General features: G+C 37.0%; 1 protein-coding gene across 1 annotated transcript; it reads right to left on the bottom strand.

Moving 5' to 3' along the window:
* Positions 1–997: 997 nt before the first annotated feature.
* LOC116164260 (neuroendocrine convertase 1-like) lies at positions 998–18,109 on the bottom strand. Its single transcript, XM_031478405.1, has 11 exons — positions 17,946–18,109; positions 6,688–6,795; positions 6,499–6,642; positions 6,301–6,447; positions 6,088–6,253; positions 5,863–6,035; positions 2,009–2,221; positions 1,864–1,964; positions 1,600–1,815; positions 1,266–1,554; positions 998–1,211 (listed from the first exon to the last, which is right to left on the bottom strand). Exons 1-11 carry the CDS (start codon positions 18,099–18,101, stop codon positions 1,020–1,022), a joined length of 1,905 nt encoding a protein of 634 aa, XP_031334265.1. The 5' UTR covers positions 18,102–18,109; the 3' UTR covers positions 998–1,019.
* Positions 18,110–18,930: the final 821 nt, after the last annotated feature.

Raw genomic sequence — 18,930 nt, 5'->3', positions numbered from 1 at the left:
CACTTTTTCTTATTAATTTTGGTGCGTAGAATCCAAACCCATTTCGTACTTTTTCGATCAGACTTCTCAATCAAAAGTTATAGACTAGAAACCAATTTCGAAAGAAAATTCAAAGGGCTGTAACTTTTGATCCAGTAGCCCAATCTTGGAACTGTTTGAAATTATGGATTCTACAGGCTACATTCTACAAGAAACATTTTTTCCCGGGACAATTTTTTTTCACCCCTCAAAAAAAGGCAGTGAACAACCTTCCTTTTTTACCAAAAATCGACTACACCAAAATTTCTCGGGAAAACACGAACGTATAGAATCCAAAGCGACAAAAATTCTGTCTATAGTTTTTTTTAATTGGTTCTTGGCCCGTACTTATCACAAAAAAACATCCTTAAAATCATCATTTGGGTGTTCGGACCACAAACGTGACTGATAGTGATATTAGTCGCGGAGTTTTGGCTAATCTTACAATGGACAGTTATTACCTACTCCTTATGTGAATCGCTTGTATTGGGTACCTACCACAAATCACAATTTAACTTTTGCGATGTGGTCTATGATCCTTACCTTGATAGTCTGGATGTTCGCAGAATACAAAAAATGCAACAAACGAAATACTATTTTCTTAGTTGTTAAATAGCACATGGTATCAGAGTTAACAACTGAATTTGAAGGGGTTAAGTGGAAGAGCAGATGTGGGGTAACGTACCCCCTTTGAACGGCGGCGTCCCATTGGATGGTGGCAACATTATGTTTTGTTTTGTATTATGTTCTATACACTGTTCAATAAAAGACAATTTATTGTTATTATTACTTATTGATTAAGGGCGTGCAAAGGTGGAATTTTTGAAACGTAACTTTTTGGACGCGGTTTTTTTAACTGCTACGTGCCTAAAGCCGAGATGTTTTCTTCAAACGCCAACCAAAGTCAGAGTATGATGACTGATGAGAAAAATTAAGCTCTCTCATGGTATGTTTATTTAATTAACTAGTTACACACAGTAATAAAGTATCCGTATAGGTATTTAAATCAAACTCAATGTATTGCCATTTCTTTCATCTTCTTTGTTTAACAAGTTTTCAAAGGATTTTCGCAATCGATTGTAGTTATGATCGTATATCCTCTCACCATTCTGCATATGAACAGGTATCTCAGGAGTGCCATGTAATTTAAGCGTTATACTTTCCACAAATCCCTCGTTAGTTGTAGGTCCCACCTAAAAGCCCACTTGAATTATTGATTGTCCGCCTTTTTTAGTAATAAGGCAAACCTGGTCTTGCACAGTAACCGTCCATGGGCCATCAGGCCGCTCGCCCCAAGTTGCAACTGACATAAATGTCCAATTTTGAAATCCTTTGGATGATGTATCGTATTCTCTTGCGTTTAAAATTTGCACACGTGTACCGGCCGGTGACGTCAGAAACATTTCCAAAGCGCCCCGCTTTGGGTAAGTAACATGCGCTACAACTTCAACGTGCTCCAAAGAAGCAACGACTCTTTGCGCCTTCGAGATTAGTTGAACCTCTACTGTGTTACCGTATCCAATTTTAAAGTTCTTCCTTAAACTTCCAGTGAATTTTTTTAGGACAGTGAACTGGACTTACGTCGCTGATGGAACGATGAGAACTGCTTTAGGTGAAACCGTCGTCCAATTCGTGGCTAGATTCACCAGCCCAAATGCATTCATAAGACCATAACCGAAACGAGTATTAAACCACAAGCCCGCGGCATTTTTTTGCCAACCTGGATTATCCGCAACTGGTGATACCTCCGAACTCCAAACAATTAAATGTTGTACATCCCTCCAACTTAAGCTTGGGCTACAAAATCAGCATAAAAGAATGAAATTGGTCTCGTATTGATCTCACTTAGCTTCCAGCGCTAAAGCTATAATACCGGCTGCCAATGGCGCGGAAGCCGATGTGCCAGTATGCTTGATGGTGCACTGATTGTATAAATCAGTCGTTGCCTAAAATAACATTCAGTCGTTAGGCATACTGACACATTACTTACAATCATTTGGTCTTTGTACGCTCCTGAGGAGTAAGTCACAGCGAGTATCGACGCACACGGTTCTCCATACCATGGAAATTCTCCTCTTTGTGATGCGCTTCCTATGGTTATGGTGTAAGGGCTTGCTAAGTAACCGTCGCAGTTGCAATTGTCGCCTCTGTCACCCCCGTTACCCGATGCCCACACGTATACGCAACCTTTGCCCCCACGACCCTAGAAAATGAACACGAAATTAAAACGACCATGTACACGTTAACCAGAAGAAGCTGTGAACTCAAACACTAGACTAGAGACACAACAAATTTTTCGTTGAAATCAGAGACATGCATGTCTCTGGTTGAAATCCGCCCGGCCGTTTAAGAGGAGTTCAATCACAAACACACTTGCAGAAAAATTGCATATATAAAGATGTCTTATTAACCAACCTATTGAATTTGGGCCGGATAACAATCAGATTTTTGTGTCATAGAGTTTAATTCAGCATTTCAATAAATCCAAATTTTCATTTTTATTCAGAGCTGCCGACTAATTTCTATCAACTTAACCTTAATCCTAATCAATCCTAACAAATCCTAAACAAATATAAAATATTTTAGAGTGACCGAAAATAAATCAAAAACAGTAAGAGGGTTGAAGAGTGTATGAGGAAAGCAATAGTTAAAACTACTGCTGAAGAAAAGGAAAGTAGAAAAATAGCGGCAGTTGACAGAGGTGAAACGAACGCGTAAGCTAAAATACGTTTCAATTAAACCTAATAAATATGTTTATGCAAAAGAATAACGTACATACATTAATTTTGTGTATTATTTATTTTCTATAATTAATAATAATTTATATTTTTTAATAATTTTACTTATTTATGTTGGAACCAGTGGCGGACTGGCCCGGGAGGGGCGGGTGGCGTTTGCCACCTGACCTGTAGGTCATATTGGCCCGTTGGAAATTTATAAGTATGTGCTGTATTTAGTTTCTTGCACTATTAATAAATTATTAACATGTTTCTCTCATTGGGGTTGATGAATTTATCATTGTTTGTCATACTTTGAAAGTGCTGAAACACAATTATAGGCGACGCGCCTCGTTTGGATTATATATATTTTGTTACTTTTAATTATCAGCTGCAATTAAAAAAAACCATATTCTAATTGATTTTCGAGAAAAGAATACTTTAAAATGAAGCAAAAAATGTTTTTGTGGTGCACCGCAGAGATGCACCCCTCCTTTCCCCGCCATCTTCATTACACGAATAAATGGCCCGTAACCTATGCAATTCCACTTGGCCCGTAGGTACCCAGTCCGCCCCTGGTTGGAACCCTTCAAAACCGAAAAAAGGAGTGGAACAGGAACCGAAAATTACTGAAGCCACAGAACCGGAACCGATACCGGAACCCTAACAAAATAATTTTACCTAAAGAGGGCACCGGCACATAGTGAAGCCGCGAGGCACTTTAAACGTTAGGGGGTGAAACGCGAGAAGGTTCGACCATTAAACCGAGTGCTGTCCGCCGGCCGGAGACGAGAAACGGAGAGACGAGAGGACTCTTGAAAGCACATGTTTTACAAAAACACCATGGAGACTGGTGGACCGAGGAGACTGCGAACCAAGAATGCGATACATCTGTTGCGCAAAGAGGGCGCGATAACAGTCACTAAAACGAGGTCGTTCTAGGAAACATGAGCTAAAACAACTACGAGCCTACCTGCAATCCATCGCACCAAGGCATCTACTAAAAGAAAGATCTTATTATTTACTTATAATTTCCCAATTTGAGAGACTCGGTGGCCTCGATCAACTTACGAAAATTGCAAAATTACACAACTAAAGTAAATATTGGCACGAATAAAATCTGACATGAAAACTTTATATGGGTGGCACAATGGATTCGAATAGACACACAATTAGTTGATGGAATGACCCTTGTGCCTTGGACCAAAGGACAAATGCTAGTTTGGGATGCCACATGCACTGACACTCTAGCACCATCCCATGTTAATTTATCAAGTAAAACGAGTGGTGCAGTAGCTGAATCTGCGGCAGGTATAAAAATAAGGAAATATTGTTCAATTATAGAACAGAACCATATTTTTAGACCTTTCGCAGTAGAGACTTTGGGACCTTGGTGCAGAGAGGCTCGTAATTTTGTGGAGTGTTTAGGAAAACGTATTGCCAGTATTACTGGAGAACCTCGAGATACTAGTTATTTAAGACAAAAAATCAGTATTGCTATACAACGTGGCAATGCGGCAAGTGTAATGGGGACGCTTCCAACTGCGATCCCCATGGAAGAAATTTATTATTTGTTATGAATGTTTGATCTTTAAAAATTTTTAACTTTGTAATTAAATACTTATTCATTAGTTGATTGAGTGATTGACTAAAATTTATTCCGAAACACAATAGACCAAAATGAAAACTTCAAATTAAAGTCTGTTTGAACATATCACCCCGCACGCAGGCGGTCGACAAATAAAATAAAAAAATTAACATTACTTACAGATTTTATTAAATAATCAAATAATGTGGTCGTACAAGATTTGCGATACTAGGCGCACTTAACTGCACTGCACTTTAACACAGAATTAGATGCTGTTTGGACTGCTTTTTCAACTCGATAAAACTTTTTCCGTAATCAGACACCGTTGCAGCCCCGTTTACTCGCTGTCTCCAGTATTTAAGGAAACACCACTTCTACCAATAAATTAAAAAAATTTCAACAACGGAACGCGCTAAACGTCCATACTTCTCCAATACGAAACAAGCAATTCTTCGTGATTAGTACCAAAACAGATGCGGTTATCAATTTTTGATATAAAAAACTCCTGATCGTAACCAGATGTGTAGTCTTACTTCTATCACTTTACCTAAATAAAATAAATAAATTACAAAGGCAATCAAATTGAAACAGTTAGGCCTTTACAAAATTTCTAAAAGGAAAAAAACAACACTGAAATAGAAATTCAAATGAAACGAACTATTTCGTAAATAATCTCCCTGAATGTTTTTTGGTGCTTAAATCAAAATAATGTCTGCATGACGTTGCTTACACCACATTCTTTCTAGCCCACATAGCACAGCGCAGCTCGACGATGTAATGGAGGTCCTGGGGATAGAGGGTACCACCGGTCCAAGTGATAGTTTGACCCAGGTCGGAATAGTGGAACCAAGGCAAGTGTTTAATACTTGGATTATGGAGAAGTGAATTATCACCTGACGCAATCTCTCATGGGGCACATTGAGAAAGGGATATTCTTTAAACTGGACCAACGACAACTTCGAGGACTTTGGCGAAAGGGAGCACCCGGTACATGTCGCCCTTTAAGATGACAAATGGTGAAACGTGAGGCAACGCGTCGGGGTAAAATTAGGCACGCACCTAGAGACAGGCAATATCGTTGACAGCATGGTTGAGGATAAGGAGAAGTTCCATGCTGACCTGGTCACCAGGGTAGAACTCTCAAGCGCAAGCACCATTTTTAGTTTAGTTTTAGTGGGTAACCTAGCTAGACTTACCTTTTTTGCTTTGTCTAAAAAAAATTGTGAACGATGTGCTCAAATAAAGCGTGAATGTTAAATATACCCATTGCCCATCAAAATCAAAATCGATACGTTACCTGAATTATATCCTGAAATCAATAAATACTGTCAAATGCAGGTAATACATAGTCTGCTTTAATTATGCAAACGTTATTGGGCACTTTTAAGGTCCTCCGTACGTACGACGATATTCCAAGTAAGTGGGAAAAACGAATAAATTGTTTAGCGAACACAGGAGATTCTTTTTAGAATCATATGTGGCTAAACATTTAGTCAGTTAACGCCCATACATAAAACATGCAAAAAATGTAAAAAGAACCTCGTCAGTCCCCCTTTTTAAGGCTTCCTGTGCCAAAGTGCCAGGTCCATCAACAGTTTTACCATCATCATTTGGACCCCAAGATGCACTATAAATATCAACCAAATGATGCGCAAATCCCAAAGCAGTGCCCTCAATTCTGTCATTCACAACTCCATCTAACAGTTTCACCCCTGAAAATTACTCGAGTCGAGTCTTACGTTTATTATTACCCTAAGCATTTACCACCAACTTTCGCGTTGAAAGCGATTCCAATTCCACATTTGTTATTATTGGCAACCATAGCCACTTCACCTGCGCACCTGGTTCCATGACTGTTACGTTTTTTGGAGTCATAACGTGGTAGAGGGTCATAATCCTCTTCATTACAATCGTAACTTATTTCTGAATCCTGTAATTGAAAAATTACTTATTTACCTACAAGCGTGTGCCATTTACGTAGTTATCACTGATGTCATCGTGCGTGTACTCGATTCCGTCGTCCAATATACTGATTCTTACACCTTTTCCTGTTATTCCCGCCTTGTAAACTGGAAGCACGTTCAAATCCAACTTGGGCAAACTGGGGTACAATCTCGTATCTCGCTGTACTCGCACTGAATGAGAATGGTACACCCAAATAAGTGAATGTCTTACCATGTACCACTGATGGGGCCATAGTTCATCGTTGAAAGTGTTGTCAAGCGTAAACGGGCGTCCTTTGTGAAACCGGTGGGGTGTTTTGAAGCCATAGTCGCGTTTCTGGCGAACTTTTGGTTTTTGCGTTTCGTACCATAAGACCTAAAATTTCTTGTTGCAGTTTTTATAATTTGAAAGCAATACAACTCTCTCGTCCCGATTCAGCCTTTTCGTAAATTCGATTCCTCGTTTTGTAAAGGATGGGAGTATGAGAGGACTAGGCACAAAAATGTACGTGTCTTGAAAGCCTTTTACCTATAAATAAAAATGTCAGTAATTACCAAAACGCATTATACAGGGTGTTCATTATGTATGGAATATAGTATATATCTCGGTAAATATCGAATGTATACCAAATTACTCTATATGAAAGTTGTTTAATATTTTGTTTCCTATAAAAAGGCAGCATACAGTTGTTTTATTTCAAAAAACAAATGAGTAACGAAAAACAATTGGATTTGTTTAAATGGCTCATTTGATTTTTTTCTCTTTTCGATGATATAATATGTTAGTGCAAGAAAATTTTTCAAAAAAAAAAATCAATAACATCAATCCAGATATCCTACATAAAAATAAAACAAATGCACGTGTACGTTTCTTATTAAACCTTGAGGACAAAAAGAAATTAGCAATAAAATGGTAACAAACGTACCTATTCATTTATTTTATTGTGATGTAGGATATCTAGATTAATGTTATTGATGTGATTACAATATGTTTTTTTGACAAATTTTCTAGGATTAGGTACTAACATGTTACATAATCGAAAAGAGAGAAAAAAATCCCTATCAAATGAGCCTAATGAAAAAGTGCACGACAGTTTAAACAAATTGAACTGTTTTTCGTTACTCATTTGTTTCCTGAAATAAAAATGCAATAAAGTGTTAAACAATTTTCATATAGAAAAATTTTGTTATATTTATATATTTGAGATATATACTGTATTCCATAGATAATGGACACCCTGTATATGATTTATATCCAAGCTTCATATTTTAATGTTATTAAATGGATGATCCTGCTCCAACTTCTCTAACCTCGTCGAGGCTTCAACAATGTAACCGGTTTAGTTATATTTACACGGGTCAAAGACCTCACCTGCATAAAATAAAACTGAACCTCTACGGCACTGGCAAAAAAATTAATATGACAATTAATTTATTTATGTTACCCACGGCTAGCTTAAGAATGTGATGAATGCCAAGTTTGGCGGAAAAAGTTCATATGAATCTCGAATCCAAACAAACTGACTTCAATTTCGCGAAAGTAAAACTCGAAATCGTGATTATGCAAAGGAATAAAATACCAATCTTCCGCTGTGTTGATATTAATTTACTTCTACGCGCCCCTTGCAGGTCAAGACAAGCACATTCACTGACACAGGCCAATATATCTTCGTAATTACTACCTGAGGAACCCCGTCCGGCGACGACACGAAATCAAAGCGTCTACAAAGGATGTGTCAATCGTTCTGCAAGGGGGATGATACCGGAATTTTGTTCTACCAATTGATATCTAGAGCTCTTGGGACCGCCGAGATCCCGTTCATCAAAGAACCAGCAGGATGTTCAAGATCAGACGGAAAGTCTCAAATAAAGAACAGTTTCTTTGGTGTCTCTTTCGCTTTGGAAACTACCGGAGTTTATGGCGAAGAAGGGCTGGCCTTGATTAACGCAATTGGAGCACAAATAACCAAAGTCACAGGGGAACGACGAGCTAGAAATTATCTTTCCCTAAGAATCAGCCTTGAACTTCAACGTGGAAACTGCACCTCGATCCTGGGAACCTTGCCCGCTGGAAAGGAGCTGGATCAGATATTTTATTAACGATCCTCGTGATCGTATATAATTTTGTATTGCTATCTGTCTGTCCGTCTATCCGTGCGCACGATAACTTTGTGTAGAAAATCACTTTGAAAATTAATACACATGTTCTTCAAGATATAAAAAAGGTCGCTATTGTTTTTTTGCTACGTAGACCAACGGGTCAAAAAGTTACAGCCCAAAAACTGCACAAACCTCCAAAAAGGGTTTCTTTTATAACTCTTAGCTACAACGAACATATGAATGTCCTGCTTTCTGTGTTAGTAAATATTCCTTAAACCTTAGGCAACTATGCAGATTGAAAAAAATATTGCGCATGCGCATTTCAACTTTTGTATTTGGGCAATCTCAATTTTTTTATTTGTTAAGATATTTAAATGAAATTTTGTATGTAGGAACTTCGAATAAAAGTAAAACAAATGCCGATTCAAAAAATTTGTTTTACAAGCTATGCTGATCTGGTGGGATAGGATCAGTCCCTTAAGGTGTATTGTAAAAATGATGTATGTGAGGATCTCGAGGATCGTTCGGTATTCAGTTGTCTCGGATTTTTTTTAGTCGAATAAAATTACCGTTGTTTTTAAAAATTGTTGTATCAAGATAAATAAATTGTTTTTAAATTATAAATACTGTCTTTAACCCACTCTTCCTACTCGAGCTCTCCTTCTGTCATTGAAAACTTTTGACATAATCTACTAATAATAATTTCGAGGTTTTTGTCCAAAAATATGTTGTCGCCAAAAATATACGTGGATCATCCACTTGGGGATTGAGCAATCGAGTTTCCCAAAAAAAATTGATGAATAAATAACGATTTTGACATCCTTTCAGTAAAAATGTTTTGGTCACCAAAAATACACATGTATCATTTCTTGGTCATCGAGTTTGATCATTTTCCCAAAAAAAATGGTGCATAAATAACCATTCTGTCCGATTTAGGGCAACAACGTGATGGATGCAAAAGTTAATTTGTAATAGTTGGACACCTGAAACCCATAACCTTTCATCATTGAATAAAAAATGTTTATTCAAACTCATTTCTTTCTGGCGGATAGGACTTTTAAGTTAATAAAAGTGTACTCTATAGCAATCCTATTTATTTAATTTTTCAACCAGCTGTGCGATGACAGTTTGTCAATCCTTAATCGTGCACCACAAGGAAGAAATATGTAATGTAAGCAGTTGGCTATTAATTGTTGATTACGATAAGTATGTACGTACAATTGATTCCTCCTGTTCCTTTATGTTAACAGGAAGGGAGCTCTTCAGCCAGCAGCCGTTGGCACGTTCCCCACGCGCTGGAGCGTAACATATGTAGGTACATGTTTCGCGCTCGCGTCTTTATTTAGCATACACGTGCCATATGCGTACCCTATAATTAAATTACATACTGGGGGAGGTGCTTTATTGGTAAATAATCTATTTTTAGGGGGTGCGCGTGTATTCGAGCTGATATACTTTCGGTTTTCTGATTCCCTGATATAAAGCGTCCCTTTTCGCGCGCCGGTTTCGCCCGACGCCTATCAATCGATGATGACACGTATGGACGCCCACGAGAAATAGCGAACTTGTGCGATATCGGCGTCGCGGGTGCCGGAACTGTAATTGTACATACGGCGAACGGCGTCGCTACGTCATTGATACCTGTTGATCTATGCACTAAAATAGGTACAACTCTACCAATGAAACTGTTACTGTGTTCCAAATGAGCTTGCTCGCGTTTTTGCAGTATAGGTAAAATTAAAGTTTCAAATTATTTGAAAAAAGTCTTTTTGGAAAATAATTTAACAAATCCTCACAGTAATAAATTAAATATCTTGGCGACTTATTGCACTTATACCTGTAGGTACTGGAAAAATGGATGCCAGTGGCTCTTTACATCTACACTAATGTTCAAAAATCGGTTTCCTCAACAAATCAAATCTTTATGGTTTTGCATTGTTGATCGTTGGTCATTTTTAAAACAAGCACACGCAGATCAGGAAGGACGTTCACCATTGCCATAACACGGATCATTGAATTCAGTTCATAATTACAATATAATCGAGGCATCTTTATACTTTATCCTTTATGATTAATTTATTCATCTACTGTAGGATTATAACACAGGGCCTATCCATCATTTTATATGGGTAACAGTTAACAAATTGGAGACAAGCTGAAATTTTGAACACCCTCTGAAACTCCAGCATCAACGTCGTTTTTCTTAATAACTCTAAAACTAAGCATTTTAAGAAACAAGTATAAATTTTGCACAACCCTTGTGCAGATAAAGCGCATTTTTTTAAACCGAAATAGCTTAGTAAATGATTGGGTTATAAGGGGAGGAGGCTCTTTACACACAAACAATTAAAAACCGCCTGGCATACATTCAAAATCCTCCGACACGCCCTTCTGCAGATTTTGCCTTTAAGAGTACTTTCCTCCGACAAAATCTGAGATCAATTGGTTGTCTGCATGTAAAAGTTATGCACGTTTCACTTTCAAAAACAGCGTCTCAGGAAATAATTCATGCCCCCCAACCTTACTGCAAAAAATTCCAAGACTCTAAGGGACCATTCCCCTAGAAGTAGTTCAAAACGGTAGAAGTGGGTGCGGACGGACGGACGGACGGCCAAAACGCAAACAATTGCATATTTTTGTAGTTCTTAAAAAAATGCGCTAAAAATGTCAATAGAGAAAAATTGTAGAGAAGATAATTTCCTACCAACCACTTATACATCAAATTTTTTAGATGTTGAGTGGCGCAGAAGTTTTCAGCAACCCATTGAAGTACATAATCAAAATACTATTTTCTAATATTTCTATAAAACGCCGGAAACTGTTTACTAAGGTTGCCTACATGATGAATTTAATATTGACTCCAATCGTGCGCGTCTCCACTTTTCCGGCACCTCATTCTCCGTTTAGTTCCTACTTGCAGTTAGTGTTGGTGTTGCTGTGAAGAGTCAATCTTTTCCAAACTCTCCTTTTTATCGCATTTTCGCAAATTTATTAAGGGGCAGAGCAAGCGATGCAAGCTTTATAGGTTGATGATGTCCGTCTGTCCGTAAACACAATAACTATCAAACGCTTGGGCCGATTTGGTTCAAACTTCGCACATATACCACATGTAATAAGCCTATTGAAAATGGGTAAAATCTTATGACTCGAGGTGCTTGCCGCTTTTTTAGATCTGCTTGTAAAAAAATAACTTTCAATCTCAGTTGTCCGACTGGGTGACTGGCTAGCAGCAAATGCGGACCCGTAGAAGAACAGTTGTGGAAAGACCCGACTAGCCGAAGGTCGGGTGTTCGAACCTGGGCTGAGGTAGGAAGTTTTCATCTGTGGCGGAGATGGAAATTTCCTTAGATCAGTTTCGAGCACTCTGCCGGCTACTCCGAATTAGGTTTTCTTGCAGTTTTCCTAATTCGTCGGAAAGATATTGTAAACGCAAAACACATAGTAGATAGTACTGCTTAATCAATCAATATTTATTATAAATTGGCGAAAAAATGGAGCGATTTTGCAAATTAAAAAAATTTCTTGACTCGTAAAATATTCATCCGATTAAAAAATCTTAAATACGAAAGTTATAGTGCTCTATAACTTTTGTAATAACTACTTGTAACGTAGGTGGCACTGGAACGGATAAAATTATCGAAAAACTGAATTTTCATACCTCTTTTCCAATGTGGCGGCGCGAGCGGCGGTCGCTCAATGTCTCAAACTCAGGGTATTATTCAGGACCCCCAAAATACAGTAATCTTGAGAGGTCCCAGAAAAAGAGGGACAATAAATTAAAAAAAAAAAATAAATAAATAAATAAATAACACAAATTTAATTACGTGATTTACGTGATTTATAACATCACTCGAGCGCGAACTATTTACCACTGAATATTTCACTTCGACAACGCTGTCAGAATAACTGAATGACTGAAACGCATTTCAATTTGTTTATATTACCGAGGAAAATATACAAGGTATCAAAATTTTATACAAAACCCGAGACAAAACCTATGGGATTCTTCAATGTCTACTAGTTTAATTATACAAGGTTGGTCATAAAGGAATGGCACACCAAAATTGCATTTTTTTAAATGGAACACCCTATATATCATTCGATATTTCAACTTTTTTTTCAATTTAAACAAAATTTGTAAGAAACACAATCATTCAATTCAGTCGTTTCCTGGTTATTGAGTTTTGAAAATAAACGCTATTTATATATTTATTGAAGGAAGGAAAACGACAATTAAAGAAATCACGAATTTCGGTAAAAACATTTTGTGCGGCGGAAAAGAACCGATTGTTATGGTTGTTTGTAATCGTTAATTATTGTTCTTCATTCATTCATTCAATCAATACATTTTAAAATAATATTGTATATTTTCAACTCATTAAACCTGGAAACAATTGATTTTGGGTACATTATGGTTATTACAACTTTTGTTTAAAATTGGCAAAAAAATTGCAATCTTGAATAATATACAGAGTTAACAGAGTATTCCATTTAAACAAATGCATGCAATTTTGGCGTGCCACCGCTTTATGACCAACCCTGTATAATTAAAATTATTAGTACCTGGTAAACATTGAAGAACCCTAAAACTATTGTAAAACCCTTTTTTTCGTTACTTTGTATATTTTATCCGAGCGTCTCTAAACTTGGCGGCGTTTATTTTGAAAACTGGATAATCCGGAAACAATTGAATTTGGGTACATTATGCTTCTTAAACATTTTGATTAACATTAAGAGAAGAATTGAAATATCGAATAATATTCAGGGTGTTCCATTAGAAAAAATACAATTTTGGTGTGCCAACCCTGTATAATTAACATTATTACTGCCTAGTAGACATTGAAGAACCCCAAAACTCTTGTATATCTTCCTCGATAATCGACCGTTGCCAGACTTATCAGCGCCCCGCGGGAATATTCGCTACATTACCTACTATTTCAAAGTTTTTACTTATACCTTTTAGGTATATGCTTTATATTTTCGAAAGTGGACGTAGGTACCTATCCTTATGCAAATCAAAATTATACTGTCTCTTGTAAACAACAAAAGCAATCGAAAGAAAAGCGTAATTAAAGCAGATAGAGATTGATTGTTGTTGTTTACGTTCAGTTTATTTACCGAGGGTTAACAAGAATTAAAATAAATGGTTTTCTCGTTTTCAAATCCAGCCATTTTATTTAATGCAAACCTGAATTTTATCATGAATCTTAAGAATAATTGAATGTATTCCGCGGAAATATCCTATTTTCCCCCAAAACTACTTGTCTGCACTGGAAATACCTATACTCCATTGGGCGAAGACTATAATCCTTTCACGCGCTTTTATCCCGCACTGATGCGAGTTTTGCTACTTTTCTTTGCACTGTTCAATTAAGTAGAGTAACTATTGCCAAACTTCTAAACTTCTTACTTCTTTCTAGGAATATCGGCCCAAAAACTTGATTCCCAAAAATACCCGCTCAAACATTACTTTTCTGTGAGGATTGGGTGCGATCTCAAAACTCACAAAATCACAATTACAAATCCTTTCAGAGTAGGTACATTCGTCCGTAAGCAAATATCTTTGGATCTTCATCAATTCATGAGAACATTCATTCGCAATAGTCGCCTAATTGTTGTAAAACTTGTGCTTTTAATCTCACTTTGGCCGACTAGCTGGCTGGCTGGCTGGCAGCAAATGAGGGTTTGTAGAAAGACGAGGAGTGTACGTGTACCTGCCGGGCGGTGTAATCAACAGCTTTAAAGACGGGGTTACAAATGTGGGGCGGCGACATCTGAGCACCATTCTCGAGCGTGGTTTACTAACGTGGTGATTTTTCCATTAGGAGCTCGAGCTATGGAAAGTGTCCCAAAAATTGAGTACTATTTTAAGGAGAGTTGTTTTTAGCGAAATCCACCAAAATATGACGTGGGGGCATAAGCCGTAATAAATAAGTATATTTGATAAACTTAGTTTGCGACATTTTTTAATATATCTGGCTAATAGAGAATACCGATCTGCCACACAAAAATGCTTCCCTTCGATCTCACACGAGGACTTTGAATGTATGGTACTTATCCATATTTCACATTACAACCGGGCGGCGGTTCGTTTTGAAATCAAAGCCCGATATGTATCCGACGTGTTAGAAGTCAAATAGCAGATGGTGCACCAAATGATATGCTATCTGGATACCTGTAAACCCTTCAAATAACAAGTACGTACTTGACGTGAGTGGGTACATTGCTGACGACAAGGGTCGAGCTTTTTAAATAAAATACCTTCTTCCCAGTATACTTACATTATCTGAAATTGATGTCATGCCCAGACACAACTTGGAGCCTATTTCCTATTCCCACAGACAACACAGTATATGTGTACTATTACTTTGGTGGAAGGAAAATAAAGAGTGCCTATGTATGCCAGCAAAGCTAGTATTATCTTTGATACTACGAATCTCCCTTAAAGTTTTTTATCCTTTCGAAAAGCATGATGCTTTATCTTCTAGATACAAAATTAATACGTTGGAATTAAAAAATTTCCCGACCTTAGTTCATCTAGGTACATAAGCGTTTTGATTTCCGGCTCCGAAAACAAATTTTATTCACTACCACAAATCACAGACAGAAACCAATTTTATCTGAAAGATCTTTCTTGCGAACTAAAACTACTTGCTTTTTTTAAAACAGGACTCAAACTGTAAAGTGCGTTGAAACACTTTCGCCGCTCAAAAATGCGAAACAATTACGAATTTCCTTTTATGGACCTAACTGGTCGCCTCGATTGCTATACCGCGAATCCTATTAATTTTTTTTCCGACTAATCCCACCTATTTTTTGTTAATGAGTACCGCCTCTTGTTTATATAACGTGTAATAATTAAGTCTACCATGAGGAAATCTTATGGGAGATCCCTTCGAAATGAATGCCGCACTTAAGCAACCCACGTACCAATTTTTTCTTAGTTCTTATGATGCAAAGAATGATCTGTCTATGCATTTGCAGGTGTAACTAAATTAAGATAAAATATAATAAAAAGGTCAAACAAATTTCCGAAACCCATTAAGAAACAAAGCCGCATAGAAATTAAACGACGTTACGACGCACGAATTTATTCTTTACTCAAACCAAAACATTTCTAAAATTCCCATTTTACCTATTTCTGTGAAAAGATCTAAAATGTAAATCTAAACTTAGACCTACCGTTAGTAGGTTAAAGCTGGTGAAACGTAAGTTGCCGTTATTAGTGTACGGATTTCGTTGAAAAACGAACAAACATCAATGGATATTAAAATAACAACCCTTGTTCCAGTGTACTTTAAAAACTAGGTATGCATCGTAGAAAGGTTATTTTACAATTGCGAGAACATAGAAATTTCTTGGAGACGAATACTCCGAGGTCGATTTTTGGTAAGGGTATGAGAGGAGGTTCAAGAGATGGAGTTTCCTGATCGTGAATTTTAGTTTAGTTTAACACTGCGGGGTTAAAAAATTTTTTCAGTAAATAAATTCGTAATGAGCGAATATTCCGTCGAAGGGGAGCTTTCCTTAAAAAAATGGGGATCCGTTTTAGCGAGCTTTTGAAAAAAAGGAGCGCTTATACAGGGTGTTCCTTAAAGACATGCTAATATTTAAGGGGGTGATTCTTGGACCCATTTTTAGAAAAAAAACTTCCTAGGAACATATGTCCCAAACGTTTTAATTGTTGAGATACAGGGTGGTAAAGTTTTAAAAAAAATCAGTTTTTTAATACTAACAGAGATAGTAAAAATAATCGTTTATTTAAAACGATTTCTATTTTTTTAAGCGAAAACCATGCGTCGGACAAAGAAAAACTAGAACAAATTGGCTCAAAAATGAATGAGGATTTAAAAAATAATTCAGAATATTCAATGCAAAAGCCGTACGGACGTCACTGGTAGAAAAAATAAAAACTTATGCACATCAGAAAATGCATCTTGATGCATAGAAGACAATATGTACAAAATTTCATAAATCTAGTTGGCTGTTATTATTAAAAAACTGATTTTTTTTAAACTTTACCACCCTGTATCTCAAAAATTAAAACGGTTAGGATATACGTATATAGGAAGTTTTTTTTCTTAAAATGGATCCAAGAATCACCCCTTTAAATGTTAGAATGTCTTTAAACAACACCCTGTATATTCATTTTGGCTGTCGGTCAGTCGGTCGGTCGGTCGATCCGCTGCAAAGCCTATTTAAGTATAACTCTAATATATACTATAACTATAACTAAAGGATTCATCGTAGAATGCTAGGGTTTGAAACATTAGCCTTGTGACACAATTCTTTGCACAAAAACGCGCTTAAGTAGCTTGACCCATCGAGTACTTTCCAACTTGTTTTGTGAGAGAATGTGGAGGGGAGGATTTGCACAATGTTAATTCTTCCCGGCAAAATTCCCCTTCCGAACATCACCATCCCTTTGATTTCGATGGTTTCTAGCGTATTTTTGTAAATTTATTTGTAAAAAGGTAGCTTTTAAAGTCACGACTGGCTGACTACTTGGTAGCAAATGCGGGCCCATAGAAGAACGCTTGTAGAATGACGAGAGTACCTACCAGGGCGGTGTAATTAACAACTTTAGAGGCGGGGCTACATGATGTAAGGTCGGCGACATCTGGGCGCCATCCTCGAGCGTGTTATAGTATCTTGGAGATTTTTCAGTTTTTTCTTATCGTCTTCTACAGTTTTGGTTCAATTTTTTTCAAATTAGTGTCGTCGGAAAGAGCTCCTGCGTAACGGTATTTTGTTTTTCTTCCTAAGGGTGAAATTAACCATCTTTTGCAAGGTGCGCGAGTTCGAGGAGTAGTCGACTTTGAACTCCCAAAAGTTTCTCAGAGCTCTACTCGCGGCCTCTCCTTCTCGTGTCACCAATAAAAGCTCGAATTATGAGAAGTTCCTCAAAAATTGAGTACTATTTTGTGGGGGCTTTTTAGCGAATTTCACCAATATGCGAATTGTGAGTGAACGGGGTGTCGGAACTGATGGTGGAGTTAAACATGTTACATTTGATGATGGGTGTAATTAAACGAAAGCTTTGAATAATATCATTGAATAATAAATCTGAATAATATTCAAAGACGAAAGTTAATGGGTATTTGCATGTAGGTAATTGACCTTTGAAATACACGGCGAAAACATGTCAACTGACTAACCGAAGGCATTAAATTATAGGAGCTACGAAGTTCATTAAATCACAAAATACGAACCATTTTTTCTGACAATTATATAGATTCAAAATGAGTGTTGAATTTTTGGTAAAACGACGGGTAACTATTTTTTAATTAGTCCAGTGAAATAGAAAGAATAAAGGATTCATATTTGTAGTGTACTTTTTGTGCTTAGCTCCAAAAATGACAAACAATTTTTTTTTCATTTAGAACGCACTCTCGTCGATAATCAAGCACTTCTTAGTAATGGTATAAATGCAACAGAGCTGAAAAGTCAAACTTTTTGACTCCCTAAGTTACTTCGATAGTAATAATAGAATAAATCTTACCTATAAATTAAAAATTAGCGTGGAATTTTGCAAGTATTTTGTAAGTGTTCATATTCCAAAATGCAAAAGTTACGTACCATTCCCTTATAGAGATATCCTAACTCCTTCGCTAAGCTTTGGGCAAACTTCGGTCCTCCAACAATCCTAACAACAATTTCATTCAAATGCGTTTCTCCGGTGCTATCCAGAACCAGCGCAAATAGGAGAAGCACTAAAATGGGTAAACGACACATATTGTACCTACTAACTGCACTTCGAGTGTTAAAATAACAATAAATCTAACTATTGAGAGAATGTGCTATTAATTGGAATCCCCCTCCAATTCATACGCAGAAAAACAACCCATTTTATCGTAAAGCTTTACAGGATAAGGGAGATAAAGATAAACTTTAGATTACATTTTGTTGCCCCTCGGACGCTTTTCACCTATCACAGACACGTTATTCGACGAAGATTTTCGCTTTAAATTAAGATAAATTAGCGGAATTTCATTTTTGTTAGAGACAGCCGCAGCAAATTGAAAACGTGTCAAGCTTAATTACAGTCTGATTAAGGGATTAGTACACTTTTATTTTCGATAATAATTACGACACTTTGCTAACACAAATATAGTTTCATTTAGAAAAATAACAAACTCATCCGTCATGTCATTGTTTCTCTACCAAAATGTTCATAATAATAAACTACACGTAGACAGAAGCTTCCAATGAAAATAGTTTCACGAGATATCTCAAAAATCAATGAGCATATTAAATTCGTCTTTTAAAGGTATGCATACTCACCCCGCTAGTTTCGGAGATCCCCATCGGAAGAAACTCGCACCACGCCCTAGCGTGCTGTTTCCGACCCGCAAGTGCAGAAACGAAAAACTGGGTTTTGGTCGCCGTTCGGTACAAACACGAATATCTCGCAAAGTACCATCTTCTTCTAGATCTGCAACCTGTACATTAAAAAAAAGTAATGATAGTAACCCAAAATGCCATAAAGAGACAAACTTCCAATCAGACCAAATTAATTGGTAGGTAATTTAAAACGTTGATGAAAACTTTTATATTCTTTTTG

Source organism: Photinus pyralis, unplaced genomic scaffold (genome assembly GCF_008802855.1).
Source record: "Photinus pyralis isolate 1611_PpyrPB1 unplaced genomic scaffold, Ppyr1.3 Ppyr1.4_LG2, whole genome shotgun sequence".
Classification (NCBI taxonomy): domain Eukaryota; kingdom Metazoa; phylum Arthropoda; class Insecta; order Coleoptera; family Lampyridae; genus Photinus; species Photinus pyralis.
The sequence above is the reverse complement of the archived record's forward strand: the minus strand, read 5'-3'. Positions and strand labels throughout refer to the sequence as shown.

Excerpts from the sequence above, each read along its gene's own strand:
- LOC116164260 (XM_031478405.1), bottom strand. The coding sequence starts at position 18,101 with ATGTGTCGTTTACCCATTTTAGTGCTTCTCCTATTTGCGCTGGTTCTG. Across the intron at positions 6,448-6,498 it reads GGCCCCATCAGTGGTACATG|CGAGATACGAGATTGTACCC; the intron begins GTAAGACATTCA and ends GTGCGAGTACAG. Across the intron at positions 2,222-5,862 it reads TAAAAAGGGGGACTGACGAG|GGTCGTGGGGGCAAAGGTTG; the intron begins GTTCTTTTTACA and ends TTCATTTTCTAG.